The 19291-nt window shown below is 46.6% G+C and overlaps 1 protein-coding gene across 1 annotated transcript; it reads left to right on the forward strand.

The window, feature by feature from the left end:
- The first annotated feature begins 12899 nt into the window (after positions 1 to 12899).
- C8H2orf69 (chromosome 8 C2orf69 homolog) lies at positions 12900 to 18031 on the forward strand. The gene is made up of 2 exons (XM_072121177.1): positions 12900 to 13221; positions 16755 to 18031. Exons 1-2 carry the CDS (start codon positions 12988 to 12990, stop codon positions 17565 to 17567), a joined length of 1047 nt encoding a protein of 348 aa, XP_071977278.1. The 5' UTR covers positions 12900 to 12987; the 3' UTR covers positions 17568 to 18031.
- Positions 18032 to 19291: the final 1260 nt, after the last annotated feature.

Here is a 19291-nt window from a genome sequence, read left to right on the forward strand (position 1 = left end):
CTTAGGGCTACAATAACGTTATACTTTTTTTTTTTTTGTTTGCTTGTGGCTGGGCTTGCTGGCACTAGTAGTGCAGCTAGTACAATATTGTGAGGAATTTGCAGGGGGACTTGCTACCGTTGTGTTTAGCTCTTAGTGACACACATATCCACCTCAAACACCAAAGTGGGAAAATTTATTAGGGGTTTGATTTCAATTAGGCACAGTCTGGCAGTTTCTTTTTATTTTACGTTTATTTTTTCATAACTCAGCTTCATCTCATCAGTGTGCTTTCATACTTGGCTAGAAAATAGCCAAAGGAGAATCCAAACGGCTTACTTACGCCTACAATAGCGTTATATATATTTTATTTCTGGTTGATCTGCTGGTGGCTGTCCTTGCTGCAGTGCATATACTAGCCAATTGTCAGGAATTTGGAGTGAGACTTGCGACCGCTGTGTTTAGCGCTTAGTGACGCACATATCCATCGCAAAGACCGAAGTGGGAAAATTTATTAGGGGTTTGATTTCAATTAGGCACAGTCTGGCAGTTTCTTTTTATTTTACGTTTATTTTTTCATAACTCAGCGTCATCTCATCAGTGTGCTTTCCTACTTGGCTAGAAAATAGCCAAAGGAGAATCCAAACGGCTTACTTACGCCTACAATAGCGTTATATATATTTTATTTCTGGTTGATCTGCTGGTGGCTGTCCTTGCTGCAGTGCATATACTAGCCAATTGTCAGGAATTTGGAGTGAGACTTGCGACCGCTGTGTTTAGCGCTTAGTGACGCACATATCCATCGCAAAGACCGAAGTGGGAAAATTTATTAGGGGTTGGATTTCAATTAGGCACAGTCTGGCAGTTTCTTTTTATTTTACGTTTATTTTTTCATAACTCAGCGTCATCTCATCAGTGTGCTTTCCTACTTGGCTAGAAAATAGCCAAAGGAGAATCCAAACGGCTTACTTACGCCTACAATAGCGTTATATATATTTTATTTCTGGTTGATCTGCTGGTGGCTGTCCTTGCTGCAGTGCATATACTAGCCAATTGTCAGGAATTTGGAGTGAGACTTGCGACCGCTGTGTTTAGCGCTTAGTGACGCACATATCCATCGCAAAGACCGAAGTGGGAAAATTTATTAGGGGTTGGATTTCAATTAGGCACAGTCTGGCAGTTTCTTTTTATTTTACGTTTATTTTTTCATAACTCAGCGTCATCTCATCAGTGTGCTTTCCTACTTGGCTAGAAAATAGCCAAAGGAGAATCCAAACGGCTTACTTACGCCTACAATAGCGTTATATATATTTTATTTCTGGTTGATCTGCTGGTGGCTGTCCTTGCTGCAGTGCATATACTAGCCAATTGTCAGGAATTTGGAGTGAGACTTGCGACCGCTGTGTTTAGCGCTTAGTGACGCACATATCCATCGCAAAGACCGAAGTGGGAAAATTTATTAGGGGTTGGATTTCAATTAGGCACAGTCTGGCAGTTTCTTTTTATTTTACGTTTATTTTTTCATAACTCAGCGTCATCTCATCAGTGTGCTTTCCTACTTGGCTAGAAAATAGCCAAAGGAGAATCCAAACGGCTTACTTACGCCTACAATAGCGTTATATATATTTTATTTCTGGTTGATCTGCTGGTGGCTGTCCTTGCTGCAGTGCATATACTAGCCAATTGTCAGGAATTTGGAGTGAGACTTGCGACCGCTGTGTTTAGCGCTTAGTGACGCACATATCCATCGCAAAGACCGAAGTGGGAAAATTTATTAGGGGTTTGATTTCAATTAGGCACAGTCTGGCAGTTGCTTTTTATTTTACGTTTATTTTTTCATAACTCAGCGTCATCTCATCAGTGTGCTTTCCTACTTGGCTAGAAAATAGCCAAAGGAGAATCCAAACGGCTTACTTACGCCTACAATAGCGTTATATATATTTTATTTCTGGTTGATCTGCTGGTGGCTGTCCTTGCTGCAGTGCATATACTAGCCAATTGTCAGGAATTTGGAGTGAGACTTGCGACCGCTGTGTTTAGCGCTTAGTGACGCACATATCCATCGCAAAGACCGAAGTGGGAAAATTTATTAGGGGTTGGATTTCAATTAGGCACAGTCTGGCAGTTTCTTTTTATTTTACGTTTATTTTTTCATAACTCAGCGTCATCTCATCAGTGTGCTTTCCTACTTGGCTAGAAAATAGCCAAAGGAGAATCCAAACGGCTTACTTACGCCTACAATAGCGTTATATATATTTTATTTCTGGTTGATCTGCTGGTGGCTGTCCTTGCTGCAGTGCATATACTAGCCAATTGTCAGGAATTTGGAGTGAGACTTGCGACCGCTGTGTTTAGCGCTTAGTGACGCACATATCCATCGCAAAGACCGAAGTGGGAAAATTTATTAGGGGTTGGATTTCAATTAGGCACAGTCTGGCAGTTTCTTTTTATTTTACGTTTATTTTTTCATAACTCAGCGTCATCTCATCAGTGTGCTTTCATACTTGGCTAGAAAATAGCCAAAGGAGAATCCAAACGGCTTACTTACGCCTACAATAGCGTTATATATATTTTATTTCTGGTTGATCTGCTGGTGGCTGTCCTTGCTGCAGTGCATATACTAGCCAATTGTCAGGAATTTGGAGTGAGACTTGCAACCGCTGTGTTTAGCGCTTAGTGACGCACATATCCATCGCAAAGATCGAAGTGGGAAAATTTATTAGGGGTTGGATTTCAATTAGGCACAGTCTGGCAGTTTCTTTTTATTTTACGTTTATTTTTTCATAACTCAGCGTCATCTCATCAGTGTGCTTTCATACTTGGCTAGAAAATAGCCAAAGGAGAATCCAAACGGCTTACTTACGCCTACAATAGCGTTATATATATTTTATTTCTGGTTGATCTGCTGGTGGCTGTCCTTGCTGCAGTGCATATACTAGCCAATTGTCAGGAATTTGGAGTGAGACTTGCGACTTGCTGTGTTTAGCGCTTAGTGACGCACATATCCATCGCAAAGACCGAAGTGGGAAAATTTATTAGGGGTTAGATTTCAATTAGGCACAGTCTGCCATTTCCTTTTTATTTTACGTTTATTTTTTCATAACTCAGCGTCATCTCATCTGGCATAGCAGTGTGCTTTCATACTTGGCTAGAAAATAGCCATAGCAATAGGATAGCATTGTTTGGTTTTAAAAACTAAAAAACACAAAAAAAAAACTAAAAAACACAAAAAAACACAAAAAAAAGTTAAAAAAAAATTAAAGTTATAACTTTCATTTTCAAAATGTTTAACCCGAGGGCTAGGGGTAGAGGACGAGGGCGGGGACGTGGGCGTCCAACTACTGCAGGGGTCAGAGGCCGTGGTCCTGGGCGGGGTCAGACACCACCTGCTGATGAGGGAGCAGGGGAACGCCGCACAGCTACACTCCCTAGGTTCATGTCTGAAGTTACTGGGACTCGTGGTAGAGCACTGTTGAGGCCAGAACAGTGCGAACAGGTGATGTCGTGGATTGCCGACAATGCTTCGAGCAATTTGTCCACCAGTCAGTCTTCCACGCAGTCCACCCATGTCACCGAAATCGGCACTCCTCCAGCTCCTGCACCTCAGCCTCCTCCCCCCCAGTCTGCCCCCTCCCAGGAAAATTTGGCATTTGAACTGGCATACTCTGAGGAACTGTTTTCTGGACCCTTCCCACAGTCACAAACCACTTGTCCGGTTGCTGCTGAGCAATTTTCCGATGCCCAGGTTTTCCACCAGTCGCAGTCTGTGGGTGATGATGACCTTCTTGACGTAGTGGAAGAAGTGTGTAAAGAGGTGTCCGACGATGAGGAGACACGGTTGTCAGACAGTGGTGAAGTTGTTGTCAGGGCAGGAAGTCCGAGGGGGGAGCAGACTGAGGGATCGGAGGATGATGAGGTGACAGACCCAAGCTGGGTTGAGAGGCCGGGTGAACACAGTGCTTCTGAGACGGAGGAGAGTCCTCGACCAGAACAGGTTGGAAGAGGCAGTGGTGGGGCCAGACGGAGAGGCAGGGCCAGAGCAGGTGCATCAGCGCCAAATGTGTCACGTAGTGAAGCTCCCGTGGCGAGGGCTCCCGCGGCGAGGGCTAGATTTTCAGAAGTCTGGAGGTTCTTTAAGGAAACACCGGATGACCGACGGACTGTGGTGTGCAACCTTTGCCAAACCAGGATCAGCAGGGGTTCCACCACTACTAGCTTAACTACCACCAGTATGCGCAGGCATATGAATGCTAAACACCCCACTCAGTGGCACCAAGCCCGTTCACACCACTGCTCCTTCCCCTGTTTCAGCTGATAGTCAGCCCCCTGCCCAGGACCCTGGCACAAAAACCCCATCGTCGCCTCCACGATCCTCCACAGCATCCACCAGCGTTCAGCTCTCCATACCCCAGACGCTGGAGCGGAAACGGAAATATAGTGCAACCCACCCGCACGCCCAAGCCCTTAATGTCCACATCTCCAGATTGCTTAGCCTGGAGATGCTGCCCTATAGGCTAGTAGAGACCGAGGCCTTTCGCAACCTCATGGCGGCGGCCGCCCCTTGGTATTCGGTCCCCAGCCGCCACTACTTTTCCCGATGTGCCGTCCCAGCCCTGCACCAGCACGTGTCAGACAACATCATCCGTGCCCTGACCAACGCCGTTTCTGACAAGGTCCACCTGACCACAGACACGTGGACGAGTGCTGCCGGGCAGGGCCACTATATATCGCTGACGGCACATTGGGTTAACTTGGTGGAGGCTGGGACCGAGTCTGACCCTGCGGCTGGTCATATACTGCCGACGCCGAGGATTGCGGGGCCTACCTCGGTCCAGGTCTTTCAGGCCTACTATGCCTCCTCCTCCTCCCACCCCTCCTCCACCTCCTCCTCTGAACTACCATCCGTGGGCATGCCACCATCAGTCGGTAGCTCTAGGCACAGCAGCAGTGCCGTCGCTAAGCGACAGCAGGCGGGGCTCAAACTGCTGAGCCTAGGCAATAAAAGGCACACCGCCCAAGAGCTATTACAGGGCATCACGGCGCAGACTGATCTGTGGCTGGCACCGCTGAACCTGAAGCCAGGCATGGTTGTGTGTGACAACGGCCGTAACCTGGTGGCGGCTCTGCAACTCGGCAGACTGACACATGTGCCATGCCTGGCCCATGTGTTAAATCTCATAGTTCAGCGTTTCCTCAAGACATACCCCAATCTGTCTGATTTGCTCACAAAGGTGCGCCGCATCTGTGCGCATTTCAGGAAGTCCAGCACAGATGCTGCCACTCTCAGGGCAGCGCAGCGCCGCCTCCAACTGCCCGCTCACCGACTGTTGTGCGACGTGCCCACGAGGTGGAATTCAACATTAACCATGTTATCCAGAGTTTACCAGCAGCGCAGAGCGATTGTAGACTGCCAGATGTCAACTTCCACCAGAACTGGTAGTCAGGTCAGTCAGCTTCCTCAAGTCTACAATGAGGAGTGGACGTGGATGTCTGATATCTGTCAGGTGCTGAGTAACTTTGAGGAGTCAACACAGATGGTCAGTGGCGATGCCGCCATCATCAGCCTCACCATCCCGCTGCTTGGCCTGTTGAAAAACTCTCTGATCAGCATGAAGTCGGAAGCTTTGCGCTCGTCACAAGAGACGGGGGAAGAAGATTCCCTTGTTGATAGCCAAAGCACCCTTAGGTCTGTTTCTCAGCGCATATCGGAGGAGGTGGAGGTGGAGGAGGATGAGGAGGAAGAGGAGGAGAATGTTGGCGAGACACAAGAGGGGACCATTGTTGAGTCCTTCACTGTTCAGCGTGTATGGGCAGAAGAAGAGGAGTTGGAGGAGTTGGAGGAGGAGGAAATGGACAGTCAGGCCAGTGAGGGGAGTGAATTCTTACGCGTTGGTACTCTGGCGCATATGGCAGATTTCATGCTAGGCTGCCTATCCCGTGACCCTCGCGTTCAAAGAATTTATTCCAGCACCGATTACTGGGTATTCACTCTCCTGGACCCACGGTACAAGCAAAATCTTTCCACTCTCATTCCTGGAGAGGAAAGGAGTGTGAGAATGCATGAATACCAGCATGCCCTGGTGCACAAGCTGAAACAGTATTTCCCTTCTGACAGCGCTAGCGGCAGAGTGCGTAGTTCTGCGGGACAAGTAGCGAGGGAGAGTAGGCGAGCAGGCAGCTTGTCCAGCACTGGCAAGGGTACGCTTTACAAGGCTTTTGCCAGCTTTATGTCACCCCAGCAAGACACTGTCACCTGTCCCCAGTCTCGGCAGAGTAGGGCTGATCTTTACAGAAAGATGGTGAGGGAGTACGTAGCTGACCATACCATCGTCCTAAATGATCACACAGCTCCCTACAACTACTGGGTTTCAAAGCTGGACATGTGGCACGAACTGGCGCTGTACGCCTTGGAGGTTCTTGCCTGCCCTGCCGCTAGCGTCTTGTCCGAGCGGGTTTTCAGTGCAGCTGGTGGCATCATCATCGATAAGCGTACACGCCTGTCGACTGACAGCGCTGACAGGCTGACGCTTATTAAGATGAATAAAGCCTGGATTTCTCATAATTTCCAATCTCCACCAGGTGAAGGAAGCTCAACCTGAATAATTTATCCACTCCTCCTCCTCCTCATTTTCCTCCTTCTCCTCCTCTTTGTACACTAAAGCAGAGGAAACTGGCTATTTTTTGACAGGGCCCACTGGCTCTAGCTATAGTACTTTATGCATTTAATTTTTCTGGAGGGCCACCTACCCGGTCCTCTGTTTTAAACAATTTTTGGGAGTGCCACATACAGGCACTCAATCTATTTCATTTTTCTGGAGGGCCACCTACCTGCTCCTCTGGTTTGAAAACTTTTTTGGACTGCCACATACAGGCACTCAATCTATTTCATTTTTCTGGAGGGCCACCTACCTGCTCCTCTGGTTTGAAAACTTTTTTGGACTGCCACATACAGGCACTCAATCTATTTCATTTTTCTGGAGGGCCACCTACCTGCTCCTCTGGTTTGAAAACTTTTTTGGACTGCCACATACAGGCACTCAATCTATTTCATTTTTCTGGAGGGCCACCTACCTGCTCCTCTGGTTTGAAAACTTTTTTGGACTGCCACATACAGACACTCAATCTATTTCATTTTTCTGGAGGGCCACCTACCTGCTCCTCTGGTTTGAAAACTTTTTTGGACTGCCACATACAGGCACTATCCAAATTAAATTGTCTCCATAGCAGCCTCCACACGTTGTCTCCATTGCTACCTCCAAAAGTCGTCCATATAGCTGCCTCCATACATCGTCCCCTTATCAAACGAGGTGTGTCAGGCAGAAATTTGGGTTGTTTTCATGGATTCCACATCAAAGTTGTTAACTTTGTCGCCACCCTGCTGTGTTATCCACAAAATATACTGGCAAACTTTTATCATTTACCGATATTATTTCAGCGCTTCTTGCGCATCTGTTTACATTCCCCTCACCCGCCATATCCTAAACTTATAAGAACGCTACTACACTTGATCTTATACAAAAGGTTCTCTTAGAAGTGCTGTTTGGGGAGTAGCCTAGAGACAGGGGCTTGGATTGGCGAAAGCTCGCCTGGCAGCGGAGCGCCAGCTCCATGCGCATCATGCGCTTCTTGCGCATCTGTTTACATTCCCCTCACCCGCCATATCCCAAACGTATAAGAACGCTACTACACTTAACTTGGTGCAGGCTGGGACCGAGTCTGACCCTGGGGCTGGTCATATACTGCCGACGCAGAGGATTGCGGGGCCTACCTCGGTCCAGGTCTCAAAGGCCTAGTATACCTCCTCCTCCTCCCACCCCTCCTCCACCTCCTCCTCCTCCGAATTACCATCCGTGGCCATGGCGCCATCAGTTGGTAGCTCTAGGCACAGCAGCAGTGCCGTCGCTAAGCGACAGCAGGCGGTGCTCAAACTGCTGAGCCTAGGCGATAAAAGGCACACCGCCCAAGAGCTATTACAGGGCATTCCACATCAAACTTGTTAACTTTGTCGCCACCCTGCTGTGTAATCCACAAAATATACTGGCAAACTTTTATCATTTACCGATATTATTTCAGTGCTTCTTGCGCATCTGTTTACATTCCCCTCACCCGCCATATCCCAAACTTATAAGAACGCTACTACACTTGATCTTATACAAAAGGTTCTTAGAAGTGCTGTTTGGGGAGTAGCCTAGAGACAGGGGCTTGGATTGGCGAAAGCTCGCCTGGCAGCGGAGCGCCAGCTCCATGCCAAGATCCAACTAACATAGTTTTAACTGCAGCACCTTTAATCTACTACTAGTTCACTGCCTCCATACATGGTCCCCTTATCAAACGAGCTGTGTCAGGCAGAATTATGGGTTGTTTTCATGGCTTCCATGTTAACTTTGTCGCCACCCTGCTGTGTAATCCACAAAATATACTGGCAAACTTTTATCATGTACCGATATTATTTGAGCGCTTCTTGCTCACCTCCTTTGGTTCCTCTCTGCCACCCATTGGTTTGAAGCCTGAGTCCATTTAGGGTATGTCGCCATGCCACTCTCTAGCCTGCAGCTGCTGCCGCTGCCTCTGCATGCCGTCCCCTAGTGTCAGGGTCAATTATTGGATGTTTTAGATGTTATCTTGCTTCATTCTGTCACTCTGTCATGGCCATGCTGTTGCCCATAATTTTGGCATAATGGTGCATTTAAGCAGCCTCAGAGGCATCCATGCATGCTGCCCCTGCTGTTTCCTGTCCATTTCCGTGGTGTTTCCATCCTTTTCTGAGGTTCCCAGGTGTTTGGCCAAGCTTCCCTGTGCAGAACCTTGGTCCCCTTGAAAAATGCTCGAGTCTCCCATTGACTTCAATGGGGCTCGTTATTCGAGACGAGCATCGGGAAAAGTTCGTCTCGAATAACGAGTACCCGAGCATTTTACTGCTCGCTCATCTCTAGTGACAATATAATATTATACACACTATGGGACAGCTGACCATCTTTGGACCAATACTTTATATCCTCATGTATTGTATAATGAAATTATACATAGTTTAAAAAGCTTTACCAAAAAAGCCAGAGATGAGTGGCCAAAAAAAGTCTTTACATACACACAAAAAAGGGGAAATTAAAATAGAACATGTATAGGTCCCGATAGATCTTTTGCAACAATGTTCTGCTTCATTTACTGCAAACTTGAGTACCTTCAACATGCCAACCTATTCTGTAAAGGAAAGATATTTGCAATTGTGTGACGGAGTATCACTAACATCTCCTCAGAGACATGTGCGACATTCCACACTGGGACCTAGCATGTTCTTGGGGGCCTGGATACATCCGGGCCCCAGAATCCCGGAGTGGCTAGCTACTGGGGCCTTGGGCTAGCTAGTGGGGCTTGATATGGGGACTGGAGGGCTGTCCTGTCCAGCAGGTGTTGTGTGCAAGAAATATGGAGGGAGAGGCTGATGCAATGGTTTCTTCCTGGGGAAACCCTTGAGGTGTCTGTAGGATAAATCCCTGGATGATGGATGATGAAGCCCATGGTGGTAAGCAGCCTGTATCCAGGGATTAGACCGAGGCAACATTGTGCACATCAACTTAGGCCCCTTCCACACTTGCGTTGCAGATCACGTCAGAGTTTGATCAGGGTGCGATCAGGGTTTGGTCAGTGAAAAACGCACATTTTGCATCAGAGTGCAATCAGTTTTCAGTCAGAGTTTGTTCAGTGTCTTAGTTTTTCACACGCATTTCAATGCAATTTCAATGCGCTTTTCACATGCAGAAAATGCGCGTGAAATGGACTCAGGACTGAGCTCTATCTTTTCTATGGCAATTGATGCGTGAAAAACGCAAAAGTGCAATGCGTTTTTGATGCATCGCCATAGACTTGTATGGTGCATTTTTCACGCGCGTGACTTGCAAAAGTAGAGCATGTCGAGATTTAAACGCGTGTTAAAAAAACCGCGCGTGTGTGCGTGAAAAAAAATGCAAGTCTGAAAAGACCCATTTATTACAATGAGTCAGAGTGCAATGCAAGTTCTACACGTCAAAAGCACGCGCGTGAAAAACGCAAGTGTGAAAGGGGCCTTACAGTTCTTTATTCAACAGCAGGCAACGGACAAACAATAACAGCAGATTTAGCAACAAATTCAGCAAGCTGTAGGAGTCATGGAGAGCTGGTCCACAGAAAGATTACACGCAGCTTGGTAGTAACTTCAGGATGGGCTGGTAGAAATGGAGCCAAGCCGGGGTAGTGGATCTCAGCTCTGGGTTTAAGTCTCCTGATTTGCTCTGGGTGCCAGGAAGGGGTCTGAGGCACCTGTGGTTCCTGGTGCAGCAATGTCATGTGCTGCTCACTCCTTTGCTCACTGCTCAGACAGACTATTAGGTCTGGTTCTCTCAGAAAACGATGGGTTTATATACTCCCTTGGTCAGGTGGTAGCATTTCTCCAATCAGCTTCCAGCTTGTTTTACAATAACATAATTAGACAACATCATTAGGTATTTTTAACTCTTGTAGGGGTGTTTCATAGCCCCTTGGTAATCGAACAAACCGTCCAGGGCTCGGCTATGGACCGGATGGGAATGTAGGCTAAAACTGTCCAGCAGCATATAGCTTCCAAATGGTCCGAGCACACTACAACCTGTAGGGGTGCAAAAATAAAGGGCACTTTAGGTGAAGTGCTTGGCTATGTGCAGTGTAGGGGAGACAAACCGACCGCGGCCCTGGCTATAGGAACCAGGGTTGGTGTTGGGCTAAATGACATAAATGAGGTTCATACAGTTGGTAGCTAATGCCCTTAAATCAACTGTTTGTTTTAGGAAAGGCATGTCCACTCCTTGCACCAAGGCCTGAAATTTGTCACTAAGTTGGCATAATCATAAACATATATAGTACATACAGTACACATGGTATACCTGCCATCAGATGGTCTAGGTGTCACCGATTAGACACCCCCGGTCCCCTAAAGACCCGTGGTTTTCAGATGCCACACAATCTGGTGGTATAAAATGGAACTGTAGAGGTAGATGCAGGAGCAGCGATATGAAATAGACTTTAGTCTATGGCGGTATTCACACAATGGGGCTCATTTACTAATGGTCCGAAGCGCAAAAAAAACGCGGAATTTAAAAAAGAATATGTGTTGCAAGATCAGCACTTACATGCACCGGGGCAAAGAAGGTGAACTCCAGCGGTCCACGGCGCAGCAGCGACAGCTGGTGGATATCGGGCGCACGGACCTTAGTGAATCCCGGCAGACCCGAATCCTCGTCGGAGAAGGCGCTGCTAGAATGCGACTGGACTGGGTAAGTAAATGTGCCCCAATGTGTTGCGTCACATTTTTGATGCATTCCTGAAAGGCTTCAGCCTTGATCACTTGCTGTGGTTGCGTTTCCATTGTATTTGCTAAAACGCACTGTAACTTCAGCATGTGATCATGATTCAAACTTTTGGAATGAGTCAAAAACGCAACAAAAAGCGTGACGCAACGCATCGTGCGAATGCAGCCTATAGCAGAGCGAGGGAACAATAAGTTTCCTGCTCTGCCATAGGCCATCGGAGCGCAACGCCAGTACGATGACACCACGTGGGAAGAGGAGGTCTGTGCGCATCTGGGAAAGGCGAGTAGAATTTTAATATTTTATTGGGGGCTGTGTATATTTTTTATTGGGGGGGCTGTTTATATATATTAAAGGGGGCAGTATAAAGTTATTATGGGGGGCTGTATATAGTTATTGTAGGGAGACCGTTTATATTTATTATGGCGGGCTGAAGATATATTTATTACGGGGGACTGTATATAGTTCTTGTAGATGGGCTGCATATAATTATTGTCGGGGGCTGGATATATTTATTTACGGAGGCTATATATTTATATATATGTATTACTGGAGGCTGTTAATATTTTTTACTAGCAACATTTACGTGTGGACAGCTCTTGGACCATTTTTAAACACACTGTAAACAATCATTTGTTTTTGTATGTTTACCATGCGTTTGAATCTGTTTTTCCTCATTTCTGAAAGTGTAAGAAACAGTTAAACGGATTCAAACCAGCCAACGCATGGTAAACATACAAAAAGGAATGCATTTTCAGTGCGTTTAAAAAGGTCCAAGAGCGCACCGTGTGACAGCACCCTTAGGGCAAGTTCACACATTACACTTTGGTTGCGTTTTCATTGCGTGTAAAACGCATTACAACAGCTGAGGAGAGGTGATTTGCCTAATTACATTACTATTTACGTTTTTAACACGATGTTAACACATGCATTAACAAACCGTGTATGTTAATGTATTGTTAGCGCATGTTAACAATGCGTTTACAATGCGTTTTATAAACGCAACTGTTAACTGTAACGTAATTAGGCAAATCACCTCTCAGCTGTTGTAATGCGTTTTAAAATGCAATGAAAACGCAACCAAAGCGCAACTGGCTCACAGCCACCACTGATTACTATTAGACATGGTCCGGGTGCGGTATGGCAGCGATGTCTCTGCGCCACGAGTCTGCGCTGCGAAGTATACAGCATATACTATTCCTGTTTGGATTTACAACAGCCGGGCACTTAGAATGGAGATGACTGGAGGCCATAGCCTTTCAATGAAAACGTACAGTGAGATTCCCGGTACAATGCATAGAAGAGTAAATACTGACAATAGGAAATATTTTGTAAACTTAAAATTAAAAACATTTTTGGAGATTGGGGAATAAAATACAAAAAATAAAAATGCTAAAGGGAACCGTTGGATTTTGCAGTGGTTTCTTATAAGGTTTTCTTTACACTGTCGCTGCACCAAAATCCGGATGTCCTTTAGCAGGCTTCAACCAGACTGTGTGAATAGCAACTAATGAACCTCACTTTCCTCTCTACCACGCTGTAGCACGTCACTAGTCACATGACCTCGCAGTGGTCCTTCTGCACTACGGCCGCTTTCTGACTATCACGTGACTGACCACGTGATCGCGACCAGTTCTTGAGCGGACGAGGACCTGGCCGATAGTTCCTTAGTAACCATAGTAACCGTAGCCTCATGCGCACTTTACGTACAGCGCTGCGCTCCGCTCGCCGTCTGCTGCTCCACAGTGTGGCGGCAGTGCTGAGCATGTGTGCGGGGGTGAGCGCCATGCAGGAGCCGCACTCCCTGCTGAGACTGCCCAATGTGCCGGGGACGGAGCCGGACAAGTGTAACGACCTGCTGCTGTGCCCGCCCCGGAGCCGAGCGCAGAGGCCGCATCATGTCGTCTACTTCCCGGGAGACGTGCAGGCGAGTAACACGTGCAGCGGCCACCTCTGCCACTAGGGGGCATTACTGCATGTGGGGGGCAATAAGAGACATCTACACAGGAGCAGAAAACTGCATTTATTACTGTATAGGGCTACATTCAGACTGCCGTATGGGGGGACGTATATACGGCCGATACGCTTCCCCTATAGACGGCAATGGGCGCACGGGGTCCTATGGGAGTGGTACGGTGCGCCATATATCCCTATGGAGAGGGGCGGGTTGAGCAGTGCTCACCTCCTCCGCCTCTCCCTGCGCCGTCGCGTGCCCGCCGTGCTACGGTACAGCGGGCAACGGGCGTCTGAATGTTAGCTAATGGTGGAGGATAGACCTGTAGTCACACACCTCAGTATAGAGACCTCTCCACACTGGAGGATAGACCTGTATTCACACACCACAGTATAGAGACCGCTCCACACTGGAGGATAGACCTGTATTCACACACCACAGTATAGAGACCGCTCCATACTAGAGGATAGACCTGTATTCACACACCACAGTATAGAGACCGCTCCACACTGGAGGATAGACCTGTATTCACACACCGCAGTATACAGACCTCTCCACGCTGGAGGATAGGCCTTTATTCACACACCACAGTATAGAGACCGCTCCATACTAGAGGATAGACCTGTATTCACACACCTCAGTATAGAGACCTCCCCACACTGGAGGATAGACCTGTATTCACACACCACAGTATAGAGACCTCCCCACACTGGAGGATAGACCTGTATTCACACACCACAGTATAGAGACTGCTCCACACTGGAGGATAGACCTGTATTCACACACCACAGTATAGAGACCGCTCCACACTGGAGGATAGACCTGTATTCACACACCGCAGTATACAGACCTCTCCACGCTGGAGGATAGGCCTTTATTCACACACCACAGTATAGAGACCGCTCCATACTAGAGGATAGACCTGTATTCACACACCTCAGTATAGAGACCTCCCCACACTGGAGGATAGACCTGTATTCACACACCACAGTATAGAGACCTCTCCACACTGGAGGATAGACCTGTATTCACACACCACAGTATAGAGACCGCTCCACACTGGAGGATAGACCTGTATTCACACACCACAGTATAGAGACCTCTCCACACTGGAGGATAGACCTGTATTCACACACCTCAGTATAGAGACCTCCCCACACTGGAGGATAGACCTGTATTCACACACCTCAGTATAGAGACCGCTCCACGCTGGAGGATAGACCTGTATTCACACACCACAGTATAGAGACCGCTCCACACTGGAGGATAGACCTGTATTCACACACCACAGTATAGAGACCGCTCCACACTGGAGGATAGACCTGTATTCACACACCACAGTATAGAGACCTCTCCACACTGGAGGATAGACCTGTATTCACACACCACAGTATAGAGACCTCTCCACACTGGAGGATAGACCTGTATTCACACACCACAGTATAGAGACCTCTCCACACTGGAGGATAGACCTGTATTCACACACCACAGTATAGAGACCGCTCCACACTGGAGGATAGACCTGTATTCACACACCTCAGTATAGAGACCGCTCCACACTGGAGGATAGACCTGTATTCACACACCACAGTATAGAGACCTCTCCACACTGGAGGATAGACCTGTATTCACACACCACAGTATAGAGACCTCCCCACACTGGAGGATAGACCTGTATTCACACACCACAGTATAGAGACCGCTCCATACTAGAGGATAGACCTGTATTCACACACCACAGTATAGAGACCTCTCCACACTGGAGGATAGACCTGTATTCACACACCACAGTATAGAGACCGCTCCACACTGGAGGATAGACCTGTATTCACACACCACAGTATAGAGACCGCTCCACACTGGAGGATAGACCTGTATTCACACACCACAGTATAGAGACCTCTCCACACTGGAGGATAGACCTGTATTCACACACCACAGTATAGAGACCGCTCCACACTGGAGGATAGACCTGTATTCACACACCGCAGTATACAGACCTCTCCACGCTGGAGGATAGGCCTTTATTCACACACCACAATATAGAGACCGCTCCATACTAGAGGATAGACCTGTATTCACACACCTCAGTATAGAGACCTCCCCACACTGGAGGATAGACCTGTATTCACACACCACAGTATAGAGACCTCCCCACACTGGAGGATAGACCTGTATTCACACACCACAGTATAGAGACCGCTCCACACTGGAGGATAGACCTGTATTCACACACCACAGTATAGAGACCGCTCCACACTGGAGGATAGACCTGTATTCACACACCGCAGTATACAGACCTCTCCACGCTGGAGGATAGGCCTTTATTCACACACCACAGTATAGAGACCGCTCCATACTAGAGGATAGACCTGTATTCACACACCTCAGTATAGAGACCTCCCCACACTGGAGGATAGACCTGTATTCACACACCACAGTATAGAGACCGCTCCACGCTGGAGGATAGACCTGTAGTCACACACCACAGTATAGAGACCGCTCCATACTAGAGGATAGACCTGTATTCACACACCACAGTATAGAGACCTCTCCACACTGGAGGATAGACCTGTATTCACACACCACAGTATACAGACCGCTCCACGCTGGAGGATAGACCTGTAGTCACACACCACAGTATAGAGACCGCTCCATACTAGAGGATAGACCTGTATTCACACACCACAGTATAGAGACCGCTCCACACTGGAGGATAGACCTGTATTCACATACCTCAGTATACAGACCGCTCCACGCTGGAGGATAGACCTGTATTCACACACCTCAGTATAGAGACATCTCTGCGTGGGAGGATAGAGGACAGTGATGTCAGAAATATGGCAGCAGTGCTAAGCTCGGCCACTGTATGATGCAGGGCACAATGCTCCTCCCAACCCTGTGGTCAGGCGGTTGTTCGGGGGTGCCCCTATTAGTTGTAAAAACTGGATGGCCAATACCAACTAAACTGGCAGCATGAAGGTGGCTGGTCCCCTGATTCCTTGTTTGCACGTCGCAGAAGCAGGAACGACGATATCCCTGCTGAATGTCACTAAGCTCTTCACTGTGATCCCTGATGCCGTTGACACACACTCCAGAGATGAGAACGTCAGAAAAAAGCCTGATACTGAACAGCCCCTTGAAGTAGGTTTAGCTCTCAAATGCAATGATGTTGCATGCCTGGGCGTTCTATTAGAGAGTGCCATTGTCAGTGGTCAGACAGACCCAGTGACTATACATAGTAGTGGTAAAAATCCTTTTGATAGGATTATTTAATAATAGGATACTACGCTGCTTCTGTGTGTAAGAACTTCTAGGAGCTTGACTGCATGGGAAAATACTCGAGGAAGTAGACCTGCCCTATGTGGGAGCAGCATCGGATGGATGGTGGGTGTGGAGTAAATTACTCTGATGTCATGTTTTAGAGGATCCTGTAATCCCTGGCACATGTGTCATCTCTCTGACCTTTCTGATACATAACTGGAGTTTCTTCTTTAAACTTTCAGAATTACCGGGATACTATGGCAGATCACTCAGAGAATTTTCGGTGGAAGCACTGGAGTCTGGAAGACATCGCTGCCATTCTATCTAAACGCTTTCCTGACAGCTATATCTGGATTGTGAAGCCGTCGCGGATGCACTTGCATAAATTCAGCTGCTATGATAACTTTGTGTCCAGTAATATGTTTGGTGCTCCGTTGTACAGTGCGGAGCTGGGAGCTTTCAAACAGCTTTACTCATTGCTGGTTAATGCTTTCACAATGGCTCAAAATGTACTTCTGTCCGAGAGTAACAAGTATATCATTACCAGGGACTACAGTCATTCCGTCTATCCTACCAATGGGTGCCACCCAGAAGAAGGGGACATCCCTCCTTTTACTAAGGATACCAAACTTTACCTTGGTGTTCCATCTGTAAAGGACTCCTTGTCATTCACTGTCATTGGGTTCAGCAAAGGCTGCGTTGTATTAAATCAGCTGCTTTATGAATTACAAGAAGCTAAAAATGATAGAGAGATCAGTTCTTTTCTTGCCAACATAGAATCCATGTATTGGCTGGATGGAGGCCATTCTGGAGGCAGTAACACATGGGTAACCTGCCCTGATATCTTACATGTATTTGCCCTCACAGGGATTGCAGTTCACACTCATGTTACTCCGTACCAAGTCAGTGACTGCATGCGTTCCTGGATTGGGGAAGAGCACAGCAAGTTTATTGAACTCCTTAAAGGTTATAATGTATCTGTAAATAACCAGCTCCATTTTGCCTCTGAGACCCCTTCATTGGATAACCATTTCAGAGTCCATGAAGTTTTCTGAAGGCATGATGAGTGGATAACCGCAGTAGTTGTGCTTCCTGCAGTGTCATTAAAGTTAACTATTAAGGGATTTGCTGCATTTCTTAGATCTTCACCTCACAAGAAGCAGTCCTCTATCTTAGCAAAGTCCATGTACTGCATACACCAGTGGAAGGTTGGTGCTCGCGTCTAGTGAATTAAACGTGGATCAGTGGAGTCTCTGCCAAGGCTTGTGAGCACTGATTCTGATGTAATCGCTAACATCGGAACACATACTTGGTTACATGATGGAAAATAATACTTATTTTATTCTGTCATAGTGTAGTTAGAAATTTTGACTGGCAAGAGGTCATATTGAATGTATGAAGTATGGAAGCATCTGCAGTATGGTCACTTTCCCAATAACTGAGGCAAGAGATAACCTTGCTCTAATGCTGGATCATATTATGTATTGGGAATTGGATCAGATAAAAGGCTTAATGCAGATTGCATTGTATAGTATCTGTTATTCAGTGCTATGATCATTCAGGATGCCTGAGAATTGTTAGATGGTATCAATGTGTATATTTTTGATGCTGCTCCGTGATAAATTGCCAATATCTGTGTATGGGGCAGAGGAGCAACATTGAAGGGAGATGTACAACCACAAATGTGCCTATGTGGTAACATACCATAATGCTACCCACACAGGATTCTCTCTTCCAGGCTGCTGAACTGCTCTCTCCCATTTACAAGCACCTGATCGGCTATTGCATGCTCATTTCATATACTTGCATTTCAAAGGGGATCCCTTTATAAAAGAGCCATATGCTTAGACGCTAGTGAAACAACAACATTTAGCATCTGCTCTTGTAGACCTTGTGGTGCATAGCCTGCATATGTCATCTGTATGCCCTTGTAGAGCACATGGGCAGGAACTCTAATCTTCAGTTGCTTTGTCCAAACCACCTCTATGTACTCCCTATGTTTGCTGAGAATTTGGATCAGCCACTTCTGTCGTTACAGAGTAAACTAGGCATTATTCTGCTAAAGAATGGCACCATATACCCAGCTGGCATAACCTGGTGTAGGAGGTGTAACAAAACCCTTTATCCTTTCATCTTGATTACTTACCACTACAACATCCTTCTTAATGTTGTAGGCTGGTTCAACGGTAAATGAAGTTCATATTTCTTTAACTCATTCAGGGTTTTTACTTCTAAAAAGCCATAACTTTTTTTTTTTTATTCTCGGCTTACAGATGTGGGATGATGTATTAGCTTTTGTGTATGTATGTGTATATATATTGCGCTGTGTAAGGAATCATCTTTTATGGGAAGAGCTGAAGTTTTGATGTCTTATTGGGAACAACATGATCTTTTGATTATTTCTACAGGAAGTCCCAGTGTTACATACAAGATCGATATGATCTTAAATATACCAGGATGAAGGAATATAAACCAAGCACACTTACTAGCTAGTGTGATACCAGGCAGAGGGGTCATCCCCCAGGCTACACACCTTCATGTGAAACGGCCCTTTATTGAACCTGGAGCCCCTCAAACTCATTTGCATAGTTTTTAAAGTTTTTCGTAAAAAATAGGGCATAAGAAGCTAAAGTTGATCCTGCAAGAGGAGGTACACACCAGCATATGTGAGTGTGCTGAGTTTACAATCCTTCATTCTGCTGGTAGATTTTGTTTAAGTAAAATTTTTAAAGTGTGACCGTCATTCTGAACAAAAAAAAAAACTAAAATACATAATTCT

Source organism: Engystomops pustulosus, chromosome 8 (assembly GCF_040894005.1).
Source record: "Engystomops pustulosus chromosome 8, aEngPut4.maternal, whole genome shotgun sequence".
Classification (NCBI taxonomy): Eukaryota; Metazoa; Chordata; class Amphibia; order Anura; family Leptodactylidae; genus Engystomops; species Engystomops pustulosus.